General features: G+C 40.9%; 2 protein-coding genes across 2 annotated transcripts; both read left to right on the plus strand.

The window, feature by feature from the left end:
- Positions 1-1,848: 1,848 nt before the first annotated feature.
- Positions 1,849-5,669, plus strand: LOC119731338 (low-density lipoprotein receptor-related protein 2-like). Its single transcript, XM_038204512.1, has 7 exons — positions 1,849-1,852; positions 2,103-2,456; positions 3,037-3,147; positions 3,660-3,722; positions 4,085-4,201; positions 4,608-4,973; positions 5,503-5,669. The coding sequence occupies exons 1-7, from the start codon at positions 1,849-1,851 to the stop codon at positions 5,667-5,669; spliced, it is 1,182 nt and encodes a 393-aa protein (XP_038060440.1).
- Positions 5,670-6,230: 561 nt separating this feature from the next.
- On the plus strand, positions 6,231-14,434 carry LOC119731134 (G-protein coupled receptor GRL101-like). Its single transcript, XM_038204157.1, has 10 exons — positions 6,231-6,606; positions 6,972-7,082; positions 7,619-7,876; positions 8,323-8,446; positions 9,211-9,279; positions 11,114-11,185; positions 11,301-11,372; positions 12,458-12,529; positions 12,650-12,733; positions 13,263-14,434. Exons 1-10 carry the CDS (start codon positions 6,354-6,356, stop codon positions 14,401-14,403), a joined length of 2,256 nt encoding a protein of 751 aa, XP_038060085.1. The 5' UTR covers positions 6,231-6,353; the 3' UTR covers positions 14,404-14,434.
- The last annotated feature ends 4,055 nt before the right edge of the window (positions 14,435-18,489 follow it).

An 18,489-nucleotide genomic window follows, 5' to 3' on the forward strand; every position in this document is an offset into this window, starting at 1 on the left:
TGCCAGTCCAGCTAACATAACACACCATATGGCTTAACCAGAGAAAAGTCTTGTTAAAAAAAACGCATTATTATGGATGAAACGTGATATGCTAATACCAAAAGCGAAGACATTATTCCGCCCAAATCCCTTTTATCATGAACGTTAATTCACAGGACTAATAAAAAGCATATATTAATTTCTCGTCAATGCACTTTTTAAGTTTCTAAATATTTTGCAAAATGAATGAACCCAGCCGTTTGTGCTTTCAGCCTGTTATTACCATCGATAATGATGTCCTTGGCATTAGTACACGTACGGTGAGCTGGCTCATCGAACACAATTCGTAGCTCGAGTCTTTCAGCTTGATAAATTATAATTTTGAATATGGATGTATTTTAGGCCTATATGTGTTGTTGGGGGTAAGTAATGAAGAATGGTACACTTCAGTATGGGATGTTCATTTTATGGGTGAAATTTTGAATAAGGCCATCACGGACATTACCAAAATACCATACTTTTTTGAATGTCAGACCTCTCAGTCGTGCTGCAAAAAAGTCCCGAATATTCCTAAAATTCATTTAACTACAAAACAAACCAAACTCAAAGTATAAAGTTGTTCAATGTTTTCCCCTGTAATCAAATTGAATGTCTATTTTCCAATATGTTTCGTTCGCGTTGTAAACAGGTTAAGATATTAAACATGTTTAGAGTATTGCTTTATTGTGTAAGTAATTGAACATTGATGTATAGGAATTGTACACGTAATACTCAGCTTCTAAACATGTTTACAAAGTGATAGCAAGATTGTATTTAATGTACCAAGCTAAACACAATATCTTAGTGTACATAGTTACATTTGAACGTTTTGTTTAAATGAAGGGACATAGTCGAAGATAACATAATAATTGGCAAATTGCAAGACACTTGATTCTCATAGAAAGAACGCTCATATAAGAACGCTATATAAGTGCCCTGATTATTATTATTATTATTATAGAAAACTAGCAATAAAAATAAATGCACGCTTCCCCCATGTTGCTAGCCATTTGTGAAGTAAAGCTATGTTTCTTCTCAGAACAAGCCTGCGTTGACAAGGTCATTGTACCTCTCAATGTCAGCGAAGATAAGGATGTCTTGGCAACGACCTTGGACTTCCCCAAGCCTCCCGCCAACTGCACCTCGTCCGTAGTTTGGGAAATCACCTCCGAGGGAAACACGACCGCCAATCCCTGGATATCCGTCCAAATCCTGGATTTCGTGGCTCCGGCGAATGACTCCGATCTTTTCACCGTGGGATTTTCCCTGATCCGTGAGGAAGACGCCTGGTTAGTCCTCTCACAACAAGTGGAACGCCGCATCTTTGTGGGAGTTGAGAACGAGTTGAGTCTGAGAGCCCGGTACTCATTTCCCGATGACTATGATGAACGTTTTAACGGCACTTACATATTTCAGGCACGGCTGACGCTGACAAACGAAACAGGTATATTTTTTTTTCTCAAGAAGACGATCAGAGAGTACTAATCAAAACCTCGATTTAAAAAAGTTTTTTTCTACAAGAAAAATCGTAATGGGAGTATCTGTTGTGGCCACTCTCTCACATTTCGTCATTTCTTTGTTTACTCCGTTCTCAGATTGCGGTGGCGATGTATTTTGCCGGGAAGTGACCCACCGAGAGTGTTACCATCCCGAGGCCGTCTGTGATCGCAAGATCGACTGTTTGAATCAGTGGACGGACGAAACGGATTGCGGTAGGGCATCGAGCATTAATAACGCACTATGGTATAATTCGCCGCCCAGACAATTTATTATCAGCCATTTTGGAGGTGTGCCGGCCGCGAATTTTTTTCTCCCAAACGACATCCGCATATGGGTACGCTACGGCGTTTTGGACTTAACTTTTCTAAAAACATGAGAAGAAAATATAAGATTAGGAAAAAAAATGATTTCACATATTATAAACACCAAATTGGCAGTTGTAATCGAGCAGCCTTTTCAGATCGGGTATCTCAAATTAGTCAAACGTATTAATAAAAAAATTGTAGGTCTTTCCCCTTCGCTCAAAGTGTAGATTATTTTTTACATTCAAGTTTTTATTTCCTCTCGAATCACTCTATAACTAGATCATTGCGGCGATGTATCGACCATTACTGTCACCAACGGCCTGCCGTACGTACTTCAGAAAGACGCCGAGGCATACCCCTATGGCCAGAGCTGCCTGTGGCGCGTAGCTGCCACTGTCGGAAGTCGAATCCGGATCACAGTGAGGGACCTGGACCTCTCAGAGCGGAGCATGTTGATTTTCGGTCAGGGCGACGTGATTAACAAAGAGACGGCTTTCGCGGTATTGTCGGGATCGTACGCAAGACAGACAGTAACATCTAACACCAATGAGGTGTGGATTACATTACAGTCTGTCGAGAGTTCTGATATTCGCTTCGCCATTGAGATTCAATCATTTGAACCCATGCATGCAGGTAAGCGTACTTTGCTGCCCAGTCTACCAAACAGAAAAACTTCATTCTGTTGATTTGTATTGTCTTTAACCAGCATAAAATGTTTTAGTGCCACTAATGAATTGATACAGGTCGGGATTAGCCAATAGGCACAGTAGGCACTGTGCCTAGGGCCTACGAAAAATTCGGGGGGGGGGGGGGACTAGCTACGAAAAAAAATTGGGGCCTACGAAAATACAGCAGTGGGCCATAAAATACATAAATAGGCCTACCCACACACACAAGTGGGAATTTGCTTGCAATCGGGGACCCCCTATATTGTCCCTCTTTTGTTTATCTTTTGAAGAAGCTAGACCTCACATATGTTTGTACAGGATCGCCAAATTGGGGACCGCTCTTATGAGAAGCGATTGACGCCCTTGTTGCCAGCAGGCTTAGAGCTAGGACCTATACTGTTTATCCTGGCTTGACTTTGTGCATTAATAGCACCATCATGGATTTAGTGCCGGTGCCTAGGGCGAAGTAGGGCCTACGTAACACTGGTGCCTAAGGCCTACGAAACACTTAATCCGGGCCTGAATTGATATTTGTCTCATTTCAGAATGCGGTGGACATCAATTTTCTTGTCCACTTGAAGACAACTGTATCCCTCGGGACCAGGTGTGTGATGGCATACCACAATGTCCTCTTCACGGAGACGAGCTTGCCTGTGGTAGGTACAGTAGGTGCAGAGTCTGCTCCAAAACGCACAGAATCAGTTATAGAGTCTCCTGAGAGACTCTCGGTCTCTTCTAAGACTCACAGAGTCTCCTGTTAGACTCTTAGAGTCTCCAGCAAGTCTCATGGAGTCTTCGTTAAGACTCATATAGTCTACTGTGAGACTCTCAGAGTCTCCCGGAGCCTTCTGCAAGACTCACAGAGCCTCCTGTTAGACTCACAGAGTCGCCTGCTAGACTCACATAGTCTCTGTTAGACTTATAGTCTCCTGGTAGACTCAGAGTCTCTTGGTGGCTCAAAGCGTCTTCTGCTAGACTCACGGATTTTTCTTCTGCTAGAATCAAATAGTCTGTTCTAGACTCACATACTCTCATACGGGACTCTCAGAGTCTCCTCCTAGACTGACATAGTCTCCTGTGAGACCCAGAGTCGGGGGATCGCAGAGTGTCCTATTAGGCTATTAGGCTCACAGAGCCTTCTGCAAAGACTCACTGAACCTCCTTCTAGACTTAGAGGGTCTCCTTAGAGAGCCTTACCACGGAGACTTCTTCTACACTCCAAGAGTTTCAGGTTAGACCCAAATAGTCTCCTGCTAAACTCATAGGGTCGCAAGCTAGACTTGAAAAGTCTTCAGCTGGACTCACAGAACGGTAACCAATTGAGACTACAAGACCCACAGAGTCTGCAAGGCTCACAGAGCCTCTTTCAAGACTCTCATGGTCTTCTGCCATACTCACAGAGACTAATGTGACTCTTTCAAACAAAATTGTTGCCACGTGGGCTCTTTTGCAGACGTCTTCTTCGAGACCCAAGTAGATATGAGCGATTATATTGTGCATTGCAATACTTACATTACGTTAATGATTATTTTCTATCAACTTATGGTAGGTTGTCCATGTTATAATATTCCTTTGTAACTCTTTGATTCCCAGGATCGTGCGCGGATGTTGGTGATTACCGGTGTCCCAAAGGCGGATGCATTAGTTGGATGGAGGAGATATGCGATGGGAAAGCACATTGCAACGACCTGTCCGACGAAAGAAACTGTTGTATGTATCAGACTTGTGTTTTCTTATAACGGTAATGGTACTTATAAGCTTAAGGCGACTTACAGTTCGTCAAGTAGATCTTAATATGGAAACGTTTGAGAACACGTGCAGTTAGTGCTAATGTAAGGGCTTGGTAACACTGAGTAACGATTGCATAAGGTATAAGAAATGCTTGTAGTGCTGCATTCTATGGAATTCTGAACTAAATAAGTCGACCAATTATGCAAATATTATGCATTACAGCAAGTGCTTTGACCCCTCTGACAAAGCGATGTATGAATATCAATGTCAAAAGATCTATTATATTCATAACCTACGTCAAGTCATTATAAAACACGTAGTGTTATAACACATGTAGTGTTATAACGAAACTGAATTCATTTTGTAATCACCATGTTTACTATAGATCCATGCGGGAAGAGTTACCTTCTTTTGAGCAATTCAACAGTGACTTCAGTGCCGTTCCAATCGATTAATTATCCGCTCCCGTACCCGAACGATGCCCTGTGTGTCTGGTTGGTCACTGCCGACGCGGACCGCATCGTGGTCCTGCAGTGCACCCGCTTTCATACTGAGCGCAGCAAGGACAATCTGATCGTGGGCAACGGCCACGATCCCTCGGACGAAAACTCGCAGATTATGCGCTTGAGCGGTTTCATTTACATGTTCCGGATAATTTCCAGAGGGCCGAAAATCTGGCTGAAATTTCAGAGTAACGGCCAGGGAACTAGGAAGGGATTTTCTGCAACGTTATCACAAGAAATGCCTGAAGGTCAGTACGTTATCCAAACACTGTGTGCATACTCCGAGAATGAGCCCTTTGTTCTTAAGCCAGTATCGTCCAACCCTTCTCCTCCAAATAAACCGTACCAATGAGTCTGTAGATTCTTGCCTAAACATTAAAGCAATCTCAAAGGATCCTATAATTGTGTTTATTACTTTTCAACAGCTTCCAGTAGAATCCTATAGATTGCCCGTATTCATTGTATAATCAGATGTAAGATCCGAAGACCAGCCACCTGTAGAATCTTGTAAGATATCAGTGAAATATCTAAGAAAGCTTATAGGAAAGCCTATAGAAATACTGATGGCAAACATACGAGCTTAGGGTATATTCCAAGTTTATAACGCCCTGCTATTTATTTTGTAGAGCTGTCTCACGAATTTATCGAAACCTCATACTTACCGACATCATCATCATTGCAATTGACACAGCTTGGAGAAAGTACATTACCTTCAATACCAGTTAACGCGAAGATTACAAAATAAGACTACGTGCACTTTTTTGAATCACAAATCAGGTTCCTGCTCGGACAGTGAATTCCAATGCAGGTCTCCATCGGTGACTGGGCTGACTTGTCTAAACGCTGCAACCTCCGTCTGCAACGGTATGGCGACCTGCATCGATGGATCGGACGAAGAAAACTGCGGTACGAACCGACCACGTGGCACACATGTTTTTGCTTAGTTGTTTATAATTGAACTGAATAATTAGTGATAGGAGAAACATGAGCTTCTGTTTCAGGACGTAAGCGGATTGGGCAGTAAGAAAGTATAGGCCTACTTGGTGTCAAATAATTACGATTTCTACTGTTCTTGCTTCAGAAAAGTTATAACGCACTGCTGGTACCTTCATATTTCAAAGAGAAGGTTCTTGGTGTCCATTATGATTAATCACATCTTACCTAAAACCCGATTTCTGACGGGATGGGAAAAAAACAATGGTACCTATCGTGGGCGTCGCGGGGGGGGGGAGGGGAGGGGTGTTCACCCCCCCCCCCTCAGAAAAGCCAAAAACTAAGTCATACTGCTGTTAATTTAATGCACATTAAACAACATGGGCGTCTGCAAGGGTGTCAATGGGGTTGGGGTAGACAAATGTCCTCCGCCCACCCTCGAAAAATTGATCAATTATGTTGGAGAAAGTACAAGGATTTGGGGAAATAATGTGCTTTGCCACCTCTAGACAAAACCCTGGCGACGCCAATAGTACCTATAATGTTATCATGACACTTTAGGTGTGTGTGGAGCTCGCGACGTCTATGTTGAGGATGACGCTATCGTGTTCCAATCCCCATCCTACCCTGGTAACTACCCTAATGACCTCACATGCACGTGGCAAGTGGTTCGTCAACCAGGCGATTCCTACGTGATGAGGATAGTCGATTTCGCGATGGAGGAACGCTACGATTTCCTCTATGTAACCCGACTTCCGAAGTCTGGTGTGGGGAGCACTTCTCCGGGTATCAGGTGGCGAGTTGTTTTTGGCTTGACGGGGGAGGACATCGGGCAGCGGACCATGGTGTGGTCGGAGAACGTCTGGCTGACGATGATGACTGACAACTCCAAAGAATTCCGAGGATTCTCGATTGTAATCGAGCGTTTGAATGTCACTGATCTTGGGGGTATGTCCAATCTTACTTTGTTGGAATCACACAACTATCATTCTCTTACAGAATGTACAAATTCTAGTCATAAACTGTTGATACTAAATGCTGATTTATAAGTAGTTAACTACGCAGTGAAGCTGTACAGCTATCATGCTGGAGAGAAACAGTAAAGCCATTAGCTCATTAGTTCTCAATATGCAAGTGTTACTACAGACATAGGAAACCAGCCTTTGTCGAGTCGGATTTCAACTGATTTTCCTAACTGGAATTATCTCAAGTAAATAAGATACCTCTTTTGGGACTTGAGTTACAGAGCTCGTATCAGGAACTTGCGACACCATCACGTTGTCTTTATAAACTGGCGTTGTTTACCTTTTCAGATTTGTGCCAAAGTGGAGAGTTCCACTGCGGGAACGGCTTTTGCATCAGTCAAACAGCCATCTGCGATGGCTACCTGGATTGTCTGAATTACAGAGATGAAGCCAACTGCAGTAAGTTAAAGTCATTCTGATCGCATCAACTTGATGCCTCAGTGACACCTCTCTCGGTTTCGCGTCAAACTTGGCTAAACTCTCATCTATGCAGGGTGAATCAAAAAAACTGAAACCCATATGTCGCGACCATCGTCTCAGTAAAGTTCTAAATGTAGCACTTTCAAAATCTAGGATATGAAAGCCCAATTCACAAGCTTTCTTTTAGTACAAGAATCATTCAAATCACTTATATGTTTTTTTAAGTTACGGGCTTTTAAACACAACCACCGTTTTAACGTTCTGTACACAGATCACAAAAAGGTAAGTGTTCTTTCAGCAAAACGAAAACAAATCACACCAGGATGTGTGTGACAGTTTTTGTCAAGACTAGGGTATTATGTAAACAGTAATGATTTGGTGAAGCTTGGCTTTTGTTTTGTTCCCCGTGTGATGAACCTTCGAAAGCCAAATGCTGCTGCCCCAAAGGGTTGAAGTATATAAGCCCATGACACTCTAGCTTTCATGATTTATTTCCTGATTCTGTTTCACTTTAGGTGAAATAGTTTGCCCAGGGTCGTACAAGTGTGATAACGTCGACACCCCTGCTACTGTCCCCAACTCACAACCGACTTCCCCTGCCTACACCCAGCCTTTGACCACGCCAAATCTACTGCATACCTACTGGCCAACTACCTACCAACCGACCACCCAGACGGCCGACCATGGATATGTCCAAGCTCAGTGCATCCCAAGAGCTCTGGTTTGCAACGGAGCACAGGACTGCCCAAACCTCGATGACGAAACAGACTGTGGTAATTAATACAATCCCACTTCATGTTTCAACCGATATTTATAATTCCTTCTTTGGCGTCATTTTACCTTTTCAACATTACTTGCCACAGTATAGAGTACATGTTTAGGCTTTATTTTGTTAGCAAATGATGTTGTCGTATTAAAAGCCCCATGCACGCTATTATTGAAATACAGACAGTGATGAATCTCAGGTACTGTTTGCCATATCATTGCAGATTTACAATATTAGCTCTAATTGAAGTAAACTTGTTAAATTGCTTCACACGTGATATTTCTATATTGTCCGTTTGCAAATCGTCCCCGTTCGCTGAACGGATGAGTAAAACTGCCAATGTAATCCTCAACATTTGTCGTCTACAGTTCATCGAACTCATTGCACTGTATATCTGTTGATTATTTTTTTGTTTTTTCATTATTCCACATCAAATTCTTCGTCCGTCTGTAGATAAAAAACGATGTCCCACCGGTTGCGACTGCCACTACAGTCCGGACGGCCACTTTGTGGTGTCCTGTGCAAACGGTTGGAATGCGACCACGCTCTCCAACATAGCCGCTACAACGTACACATTGTAAGTCAAAGTTAATAAGCCATTTGCGAGTGACCCATGCCCTTCAAAAAATTGAAAAACGTTTGGTACACTGATTTGCGCAGAATACTTGGCACATTTTCACTTTAAATTCTCCAGACCAAAGCGGACACTGTTGCTAATCACATGATTCGGGGAAAGTTCTTGCATAGTTACGTAAAGACGCTCAGCGCCAATACATTGTTTACATTGGTGAGAATAACGCAAAGACCATTCTGGAGCTGGGGGTTGCCAGCATAAGGCTTGCCCCGAATCATATATGATATAGTAACAATCTCTTTGATCGGGAGAATGCAAATTTAAACGGTGCAAGGCATTGGATTAAGTCAGCGTTCCAGATGTTGTTCAAATTTAACTCGCAAATTGCTTATTGACGTATCGCCGTGTGCTAGTTAGGCACGCCCCTTAGACAACCCCATGGAATTTTGTACGTTATCAACTTTTGTTCCTCTCAGCTTTTGCGCGTTCCGCGTCCATTTATACTTTTGTTCCTCTCAGCCTTTGCGCGTTCCGCGTCCATTTATATATCATGTAATTGGACAATATCTCACAAGCTGCGTTGACGCGATTCTAACGCGATAGAATTGATTGAGGTTGGACCGAGCTGCGATATGCATCGATGTAAAACTGGAGCTTTTGATCAGAAACGAGTACTAATTATAATTGTTAAAAGTGTCAGACAATTATAACAAGCACTTGATATCAACCACTTGTCTCCCATATCGATGTATACATTCTATCGGCAGACATTTGTCTGGAGTTGACATCAGCCTCGAAGGAGGAATTTTCAAGGAGCTAAAAAATCTGAAAGTGTTGTAAGTATGTTAGTTAATTTTTTGTTCATTGCTGCTTTATTTCAATATTCTGTGAATGCGCCATATTCTTGAACGCATGAGGGCGCTGTCATGGAAATCTAATTTTACGTCTGGGGGTCCTGAAGCAACGTGGACGCACTTACGTACGTACGGTGTATGCGTGAAGCCAGCAGAGATACTCACCACACTTTAGTCTTTATGCACTTCGACATTTCACATGACCCTGCTACTAGCTTCAAGCATACACTGTACGTACTTAAAGCTATAGTCCATCATTTGCAGCTATCTGAAAAGTAGCTGGCGTAATTATTGTTGAAAAACATACTGGGTTGAAAGATAGTAAGGGGACTAAACTCCCTGTGAAATTATTCTTTCTGGTAAGCTGTCATTTTGAAGTAAACAACGAAAGAAGGCCTTTCCAACGGTGCTTCTTAAGACGCACCGTAGGAAAAATTAAATTAGTAGTTCGTTTTGTTATTCGGCGAAGCGCGCGCTATAATTCGTCAGATCAGTGCGCGACATCGCGTAGCTGCATTCGGCTCAGCGAGAACGTGTCTCGGACGCTGAATTCAGGCGCAATTCAAAAACATGATTCAGCAACTTTTGATTTGAATTGAGATCCTAGAATGCTGTTTTTCTCAGAATATTTAGCTGAAGCTGAGCTGAAACTTTATCAGGTTAGTTGTTCAGTACCCTTCTTTAGATTTTGAGCACTTTCGTTGCTTCAAACGAACAAAATGCACAAATTACAAATGATGGACTATAACTTTAAGTGCGTCCACGTACGTTGCTTCACGACCCCCAGACGTTAAATTAGATATCCTTGACAGCGCCCTCACGGTTCAAGAATACGGCGCATTGAAAGTCACAAAGGCTTTCAATATGTGTGGTAATCGATTTGACATTAGCATTTGGGTTTTTGCCTACAGTGGATTATATACATCATTATACCAACTGGTTAAAAGCGGCGTTGGCTGGAAATGTATCGCGTAGATAAGCTTGAGCTTACATTTCGTGCTCAAAGTTGATAAATGAAAATGACAAAGAGCATCCTTTTATATACCTGCAACGTATATTGTAAGGTCCATTCAGGAAATGGACACTGTTTTTGTTATCCGATATCAAGTAAAATTGTTGTAGACTTTGTGTCTCGATAGTGTGTTGTACTTTCTTTTTAATGTTATAATTTTACTGGCATTTTTTAAAACAAACTTTGTTTATTTCCTTATGCTAAATCTGTCTGACATCAAGTACTTTCAATTTAAGGATTTGTTGTACTTGGACTTTTGGGGGGTTAAGTCTTTATTTCATTTTAATTTCTTTGTTTATGTTTGTTGTACATTTTGTGTCTTCTCGATAATGTGTTGTTCATACCTTTTATTGTAATTGTTTTACTGGCACTTTATTATTAACATTTTTTAAAATTAATTCCCATTTGTTCTGTCTTGTCGTTTCGAGTTTAAACTTACATTCATCTTTCCCATAATTTTCAGCTTAACATGTCAACTGCTTTCGATTGAGGATTTTTGTTTTTACTTCTCGGGTTTTAGGGGTTTTTTTCTTCTCTGTGTCTCTTTTCATTGGATTGTTAATCTTTGTATTTTTTATGATATGTACGTTTTTGTTTTGTTTCAAAGCAATTTCTCATACTGTTTTTAATTAATATTGAAGTACTATGAGCAGGGCCCTTATGGAAAGCAATGTTTCTTAACTGATAAAGCCACCCTGTATAAATAAGACAACAAATGAAATAAATAAATAAATGAAATAAATAGGTAATACATGTAATTGGCTTGCATTACTAATACGAACTGGCTTTTATCTTCACTTTTAGGTCATTGAAGAACAACAAGATAAATGAAATACCGAGGCACACCTTTGATGGCCTGACCAGCTTGGTTTGGTTGTAAGTGAAAATGAAATTAAGATCCTTTTTATCTTAATTTCAAATCAAAATAAAATCTGCCTCACAGCCTGGCCAGGTATTCTTTGGTATGGTAATATTTATCTTTTTATTTTAGAGATCTGTCTAATACGTCCCTAACGGAGCTTCAGACGTTGGCCATGGAGGAATTATCTGGTCTACAAGGAATGTAAGTTTATGTGCAAAACTCGTAATCTGATATCGACTCTCGTTATTGCGAGCTCGGCTCGCAATAACGAGCAAATTTCGCCATATTTCGCCAGTCCCGAGCACATTCCTATAGGGATGCTTACAACGAGCTTTGGTAAAGTGAGAATTCGGTTAAGACAAGCGCTTTTCGATCCCCTCGCGTAATGCATTGTTGTCTAATCATTTTAAGGAGCATTTCAGGAAAAAAACTTGTCAATCAGTGGACCCATTCAATTTGGAAAGCTAATCACTCTGTCATTTCAAGAAAACACTTGCGTTGTATCCACATTGTTTTTGCACACGATCGTGGTGAAAATGCTATTTCGCATAAGACGAGTTCCGGATAATACGAGGAAATTAACTAAGTCTGGAGAACCTCGTAGCAAAGAGAGTCGCCTACACCCAACTGCTACACTATAATAGTAGTGAATATCAAATTACGTTTGTAGTGACATAACAATACTAAAAACTGATTGTGGATGAAAACTGATCAAATGTGGCCACTGTACCAACTGCTTTATGGAATAATGTATCGATACACTCAACCAAAAAAAGAGTCCCCCCTTCCAATACTTTTTTGTCTAACTCAAAAAAAACTGAGCACCTTTCGCTCAACTAACTACTAATCAGTACAGAAATTTCTTACAATCCAACCATGCTCTTTATTCGGCCCACAACAGTGATAATGTGTACGAATTTTTGCAATTTATGACCAATGATACCGAAAACAGTTGCACTTTTTTAGACGTCCAAGCTGTGGTTCACACTCACCTTGCACGTATAAAAAAGTGGAACTTTTTTCTCGGTACCACTTGTCATCAACTACATAATTATGTACACATTATCACTTTTTCGGGCCAAATAAAGCAAATAGCTGGATTGCTAAGGAATTTCTGTACTGATCAGTCGTAATTTGAGCAAGGTGTGTCCAGTACATTTTCAGTTTGTCAAAACACTTTTAAAGGGGACTTTCTTTTTAGGTTGAATGTATAAATTTGACGCCAAAATCTTGAACCTTTCTACATACACTGCAAGCTGTTTCACTATTTCTTTATTTACACATAGTACAATCTTCGATGTGCCGCTCAAAAGGATTCAGGCAAATGCGTTTACTGGACTCGGAAACGTAGAGACTTTGTGAGTATATATACCTAATGATTATTGGTAATTTTTTTGCCAGTTAATCTGGATAGTTTGACGTCAGAATCATAAGAAAGTGTCTAATACGTTTTCTTCCTACGTATTTTTCTGCTTCAGGATACTGGTGCGCAACGATGGAAACTTGCCTCCATTAGAAGTTGAGGATTTAGCATTTGAGGGTCTTGAAAACGTTTCACTGCTGTGAGTTTCTGTCGCTTTGTAGCTTAACGAAAACGTTTAATCTTTAATTCGGGCGATTCACAATGCAGTGCGCCACCAAGAGTTTGCCACGGAGAGTCAATTTTTCAAGTTTACGGTGGACAAAACATGGCCGATTTGAATGAGAGTCAGTAGACAACTTAGATGGGGCAAAGCGTTCTGCCGCCTTACAAAAAACACCATATTGATAACAAGGGGGAAAAAAGGGCAAACAGATCCTCGAATCATACGCTTACGAAACCACTGACCGGAAAAACTAACAATTTCAAATGTCCCGCGCTGCGAATTTGTCGACCATTTCCCACAATGCACTGGGAAAAATGAACTCTCCGTGGCAAACTCTTGGTGGCACACTGCATTGTGAATCACCCGAATTGTAAAAACAATTAACGAAGTTGGAAATTTGTATAATATTGGTCACACTTGTTTATGTGATCTCTCACAGAATTGTTAATTAATTACCAATTAGCTCCCGGGCTATGAAGCCTTTTGTTTTTACTACCTGCAATAGGTTTGTTGATAATCATCGGATGTGCTGTTTCTTCCCCGAAAATGTTGAGTGCAAAACTCTGAAACCAGAGCCCGTCTTGTTCATGTGCGGTGAACTCATGCCCAGGGTCGTTCTGAAAGTCTTCATGTGGATCCTTGGAGTGAGCGCCCTCGTCGGCAACATCTTCGTCATGATGTGGAGGTGTCGGGAGAAGACGGAAGGCAAAGCGAGTCGAATTGTCCAATCTTTCCTGGTGTTCAACTTGGCTGTTTCTGATGCCTTAATGGGGTTGTACATGCTGATCATAGCTGGTGCCGATGTGTATTTTGGTAAACGGTATTTCGAGCTTTCTGACGAATGGCGAGCTAGTGTGCCTTGTCGGATAGCGTCAATGATCTCCATCGTTGCCAGTGAGGCCTCCGTCTTCTTTTTGACTTTCATCAGCATCGATCGGTTCGTAGCAATCGTCTTTCCCTTCAGCACCCACCGCGTTCGCCCCAAGAAAGCCAGGATCATCGCAGGCTGCATTTGGATTGGTACGTCGGTAATCGCACTGGTTCCCACCATCCTGGCCACAGACGAGCAGTCGGATATATACGGCCTGTCTGACGTCTGCATTGGGTTGCCACTGAGGACAAAGGTCACCGAGTACGAGATCCGGGAGCATACCGTTGAAGCACGGGGGATGAGCGATCTGACCGTAGGGATACCAGTCCCCGCTGGTACCCGCCCCTCCTGGTTCTTCTCCATCGTGTTGTTCCTGGGCGTCAACCTGCTGTGTTTCTGTGTGATCATGGCTTGCTACATCGCTATCTTTGTCAACGTCTCTAGGTCAGTCAAGAAGGTGCGGCGCCACAAGGGTCAGGACGACGAGGTGAGGATGGCCATCAAAATGGCCGCCATTGTCTCCACGGATTTCATCTGCTGGATACCGGTCATCATCACGGGTATCCTTGCCCAGGCTCGTGTGGTGGAGATTCCAACCGAGGCTTATGCTTGGATCGTCGTCTTCGTCCTGCCCATCAATTCCTCCCTCAACCCTTACCTCTACACCATCTCGGATCTTTGCACCAGGAAACGTCAGGAGGCAGCTTCTAAGAGGAAGATCAAGAGGACCATCGTGGATGCTAGCAACGTCACTATCGAGTCTGTGGTTCAGTAAGTCAACCAGAATTTCATCTGTAATGATTTAAATGTTTTTGCCTTTGGGGTTCCATTGTTGACGACGCAGAATAATAAATAAAAAGAAAAAAAGTCACGTATTCGCGGGACATGGTTTCTCGATTTGAAAGCCTTCACATGGAAATCAAATTTAGTCAACTTTGAAATTGTTGCGAGATACAAAGAAAAGTATAAGAAGAATAATTGGAAATCTTTGTTGTACATCATACAGCAATATTATGTTGGAAGAATATGATGACTCTTGAAGGCAGTATTGAATTTGCTTTTTATGGAAATTGAGGGCGGTATTTATCAGTGACCTTTTGTGTTAATCCTCGTGAGAAAGATAATTCCCACATCAATGCAATTGATGGCAGTGTTTTATATTTTTCAGTAATAGGACATAATATCATGATGGTTGCAAGGGTCGTTTGCTTGTCACGATTAAGGATTTGTAAAGGTATTTCGAGTAGGCCTATCTTGTTGCAGATTCTACCATGGGTATTCAAAACGGTTTATCCGTACTTGCTATTGTCTATGATATAACTGGTATAATTATGAGAAAAGTTTAGAGAATTTTGCTTTTGGATCAACGATAATTTCCAATTTTTATAAATGTAATGACTCTTTGAAATTACACAAATGCTTTAATTGATATTTCTCTTCATTTGTCTGTTGTGATCAATCGTATTAGAGAAATAGTTTTTATGTACTGTTGTATAAACATTTGATGAGCTGCTTGTCAATTTAGAATATTCTTTTGTAAAAAGCTCGCTATTTATAATGGAACTGCTGCAGTTGAATGCTTGCAGTGGACACCCTTATGATTGCATTGTCTATAGTATAACTGGTATTTACATGTAATTGCTATTTCTAGTATCTTTATATATTAACTGCTATATGATAATATTTTGTGAAATTTTTTATTTACACTTTTGTAAGAACTCTGTTAAATGACGCATAAATTTCGTGCCGATTATTCTGTTATATTATAACAGAATACTCGGCACAAATATGCGTCAGAAATAGGATTAAACTTCAGGGGGAACCTGTAGGTGTTTTTGTGCAATTTAAGATTTTATATATGTAATGTGGGTGGCGGTAACTAGGGCGCCAATGGGTACCCCCACCCTGTAGGCCGAAACAACTTTTCCTTCAGGATAAACAAAGAGGGAATTGTTTAAACGATTATTTACCTTGGTGAACAAATCCTAAAATTGTTCTTAGGTACAGTTTTTTTATATTATTTAATATCATTGCTGGCTGTTGGAAATTAAAAGCGGGGTTGATGAGGCAAGCATCGTTTGACGCTAGAGGGCGTAGGTCAGTGGCTATTGATTATAATACCGTGCAAAATCGCTCCAGAGTGAAAATGATATGTAAAACAGAAGCAAACACGAATACTTAGAATAATATACACTGTAATTAAGTGTTCATTTCTCTTGTTTGGTCGTAATTTAATCGAATAATATAATTTAATATTCCCAGGGTCTATAGCTACTTTCAACCCGCGCGACTGTTGATATGCCCTAACATTCGAATCATAATTTAAGCCAGAGGGATGGTTTCTTACAGCTTCTTGAAGAGGTCGGAGTTGCCAAAAACCTGAAGAGGTTTTCAGGAGCAAGTATCGGTGCAATGGTGGCTTCTTTCGTCGCTCTTGGATATGACTTATATGAGATAGAGGAAATTGTCTCTTTGACGCGAGCACCCTGTTTATCGGTGAGATACAGATAAATTCATGTCCCTCTAGTTTCATATCAATCTTGATGCCATTTGTAGGTTAGGGTCATTACAGCGGGGAGGGGGCACGTCCCCCCCCCCCCCCAGCAGAGGTCCGTGCCCCGGGTTGGACCCCCATATAAATCTTGACTTGCACATCATATACCACTTGCCTCCAGTGCCCCCTTGAAAAATTGGTGCACCCCCCCCCCCCCCGCCCATCCAAGAAGTTTAACCCTGGTTTGTCACATTAGGCAATGATCCTTGATTTGGCATCCGTATTTCTTCTTGTTAAAATAAATGGTCACTCAATCATATCAATCACAAATCCGACCAGAAATATACAAATTAATAATTTTTGACAAGTATTGATCTTTACAGGGCTCTTTATTTTTTTCAGTTCTGTTCAGTTCAGTTCAGTTCATTTATTTTCCACTTGCTCACTATATTGGAAATAACAGAACATGTACATGTAATTATCACACTTTGATTATTAAGCAACAAGTGGAGGAGGTCTCCAAGAAGCAGAGCTTGGAAACCAGATATCCCCTTAAAGTGTGTACTGATATACATTGAAAATGACATTTGAATTATAATGACAATAAACGAAAACAATATTTCAGTTGTTAAGTTAATGCTGCATCATAAAGAGACAAAGAACAAACACGACAAGACAACACAGAGAGGCTGACAATTCCGTTCGACAGTAAAGGTATCTAAGGTGATTACAAAGGTATATACAGTGAATAAATACAAATTGTGTAAATCAGTCTTGACAATAGTTATCCACTAGCCAAAGTTTGAGTTGTTTCTTGAAGACGGGCATGCTATTAATTTATTTAAAATTAGTACCTAAAGAATTCCAAAAATTCTGGACCTTGAAATGATACACAATTAAATGATTTGGAAAGGCGTACCTAAGGAATATGACAATCTTTGGCAGATCTGGTATTACACGAATGAATCTGAGTGTTTAAAATAAACATATTATTTGAAAAGACTTTGGTAATTAAGTTGTTATAAACTGATACATAAATGAGCCAAACTGAAGCAAGTGTATGTCAGGAACCTTGAGAGTTTTATGGTTGTAAACGAATGGGTCAGAGGAAATAAGAAAATGAACAGCATTAATAATTCTAAGAGCCTTCTTTTGCAAGACAAGGATTCTATTCAATAAATAAATAAACACTTGATTTGCCCATATGGTAATATTAGAGAATTTAGCTTTGCTCAACATAACGGTGATATTTTCTGCCTTTGTTTTTAAAGTAATAGTCCATCATTTGTAATTTTTGCATTTTGTTCGTTTGAAGCAACAAAAGTGCTCAAAATCTAAAGAAGGGTGCTGAACAACTGACCTGATGAAATTTCAGCTCAGCTTCAGCTGTATATTTCGAGAAAAACAACATTCTAGGATCTCGATTTCAAATCAAAAGTTGCTGAATCATGTTTTGAATTGGGCAAGAATTCAGCGTCCGAGACACGCTCTCACTGAGCCGATTGCAGCTACGCGATGTCGCGCACCGATCCGACGAATTACAGCACTGATAAATCGCCGGACATGCCATGAGAAATATCGTGCCAAAAATCACCTCTCACTTCGGAAAATCTTACTAGATCGGTGTACGAAGATTAGTAAGTGAAAACTGAAAGTGAAATAGAAGCAAAGTTTTCAAACTGTGTGAATAAACTTTAAAACCTCATTCGTACGTATAAAAAAAAGTCAAAAATTGATCGTTGAGAGGACTCACCTGCACCCACGATCTGCTTAAACCAGTCCCACTAAATCTAGAACCCATCGGCTGCAGGTAGGTAAGTCTTCGCAACGTTATACATTCTCGTTCTCACGCAAGTAAAGTCACGATATGAAAACAAACGTGCACAAAAATCAGAACAAGGAACGACAATACGAATTAGGGGTCTTAAATTAAATTCAGGTTTGTTTGTTTGTTTGTTTTGTTTGTTTGTTTTACACTCTTTGCTTTGTCAGTTTTACTTTAAGAATACCAAGATAAATTCAACTCGAGTGCTTTATTGCAGTAACAGTCAGAAATCATTTGCCAAAAGTTACAGAAGGTGAAAGGGTTACGGCAAAACCGAATTGTGGTGTACGCTAAGAGGTTTTGGACTTTCGCTCGTACCCCCCCCCCCCCCCCCCCCCCCCCCCCCGTCCCTCCGCCCTGCAGTGCAAGCAGGGCGCTGGGGAGGGCAGATAGCGTAATTTTTATTCCTAGGAGGGTTAGGGGCAATGTCATGAATAATTCATGTTTATCCATGAGAACGGACAATGACATCAACAGCATTGTTGTTAGTTACTCAACTAGTTACAATACATTAAAGCATTTTAAAGAACGGTTGTCGTCGA

This window comes from Patiria miniata, unplaced genomic scaffold (assembly GCF_015706575.1).
Source record: "Patiria miniata isolate m_02_andy unplaced genomic scaffold, ASM1570657v1 HiC_scaffold_23, whole genome shotgun sequence".
Lineage (NCBI taxonomy): Eukaryota > Metazoa > Echinodermata > Asteroidea > Valvatida > Asterinidae > Patiria > Patiria miniata.

What these genes read in the sequence shown, in the direction of transcription:
- LOC119731338 (XM_038204512.1), top strand. An exon ending in CTACACTCCAAGAGTTTCAG is followed by an intron (nt 3,723 to 4,084) that starts GTTAGACCCAAA and finishes TTTGATTCCCAG; the next exon opens with GATCGTGCGCGGATGTTGGT. An exon ending in GTCCGACGAAAGAAACTGTT is followed by an intron (nt 4,202 to 4,607) that starts GTATGTATCAGA and finishes TGTTTACTATAG; the next exon opens with ATCCATGCGGGAAGAGTTAC.
- LOC119731134 (XM_038204157.1), top strand. Translation starts at nt 6,354, where the DNA reads ATGAGGATAGTCGATTTCGCGATGGAGGAACGCTACGATTTCCTCTAT. An exon ending in CTCGGAAACGTAGAGACTTT is followed by an intron (nt 12,530 to 12,649) that starts GTGAGTATATAT and finishes TTTCTGCTTCAG; the next exon opens with GATACTGGTGCGCAACGATG. An exon ending in CTTGAAAACGTTTCACTGCT is followed by an intron (nt 12,734 to 13,262) that starts GTGAGTTTCTGT and finishes TACCTGCAATAG; the next exon opens with GTTTGTTGATAATCATCGGA.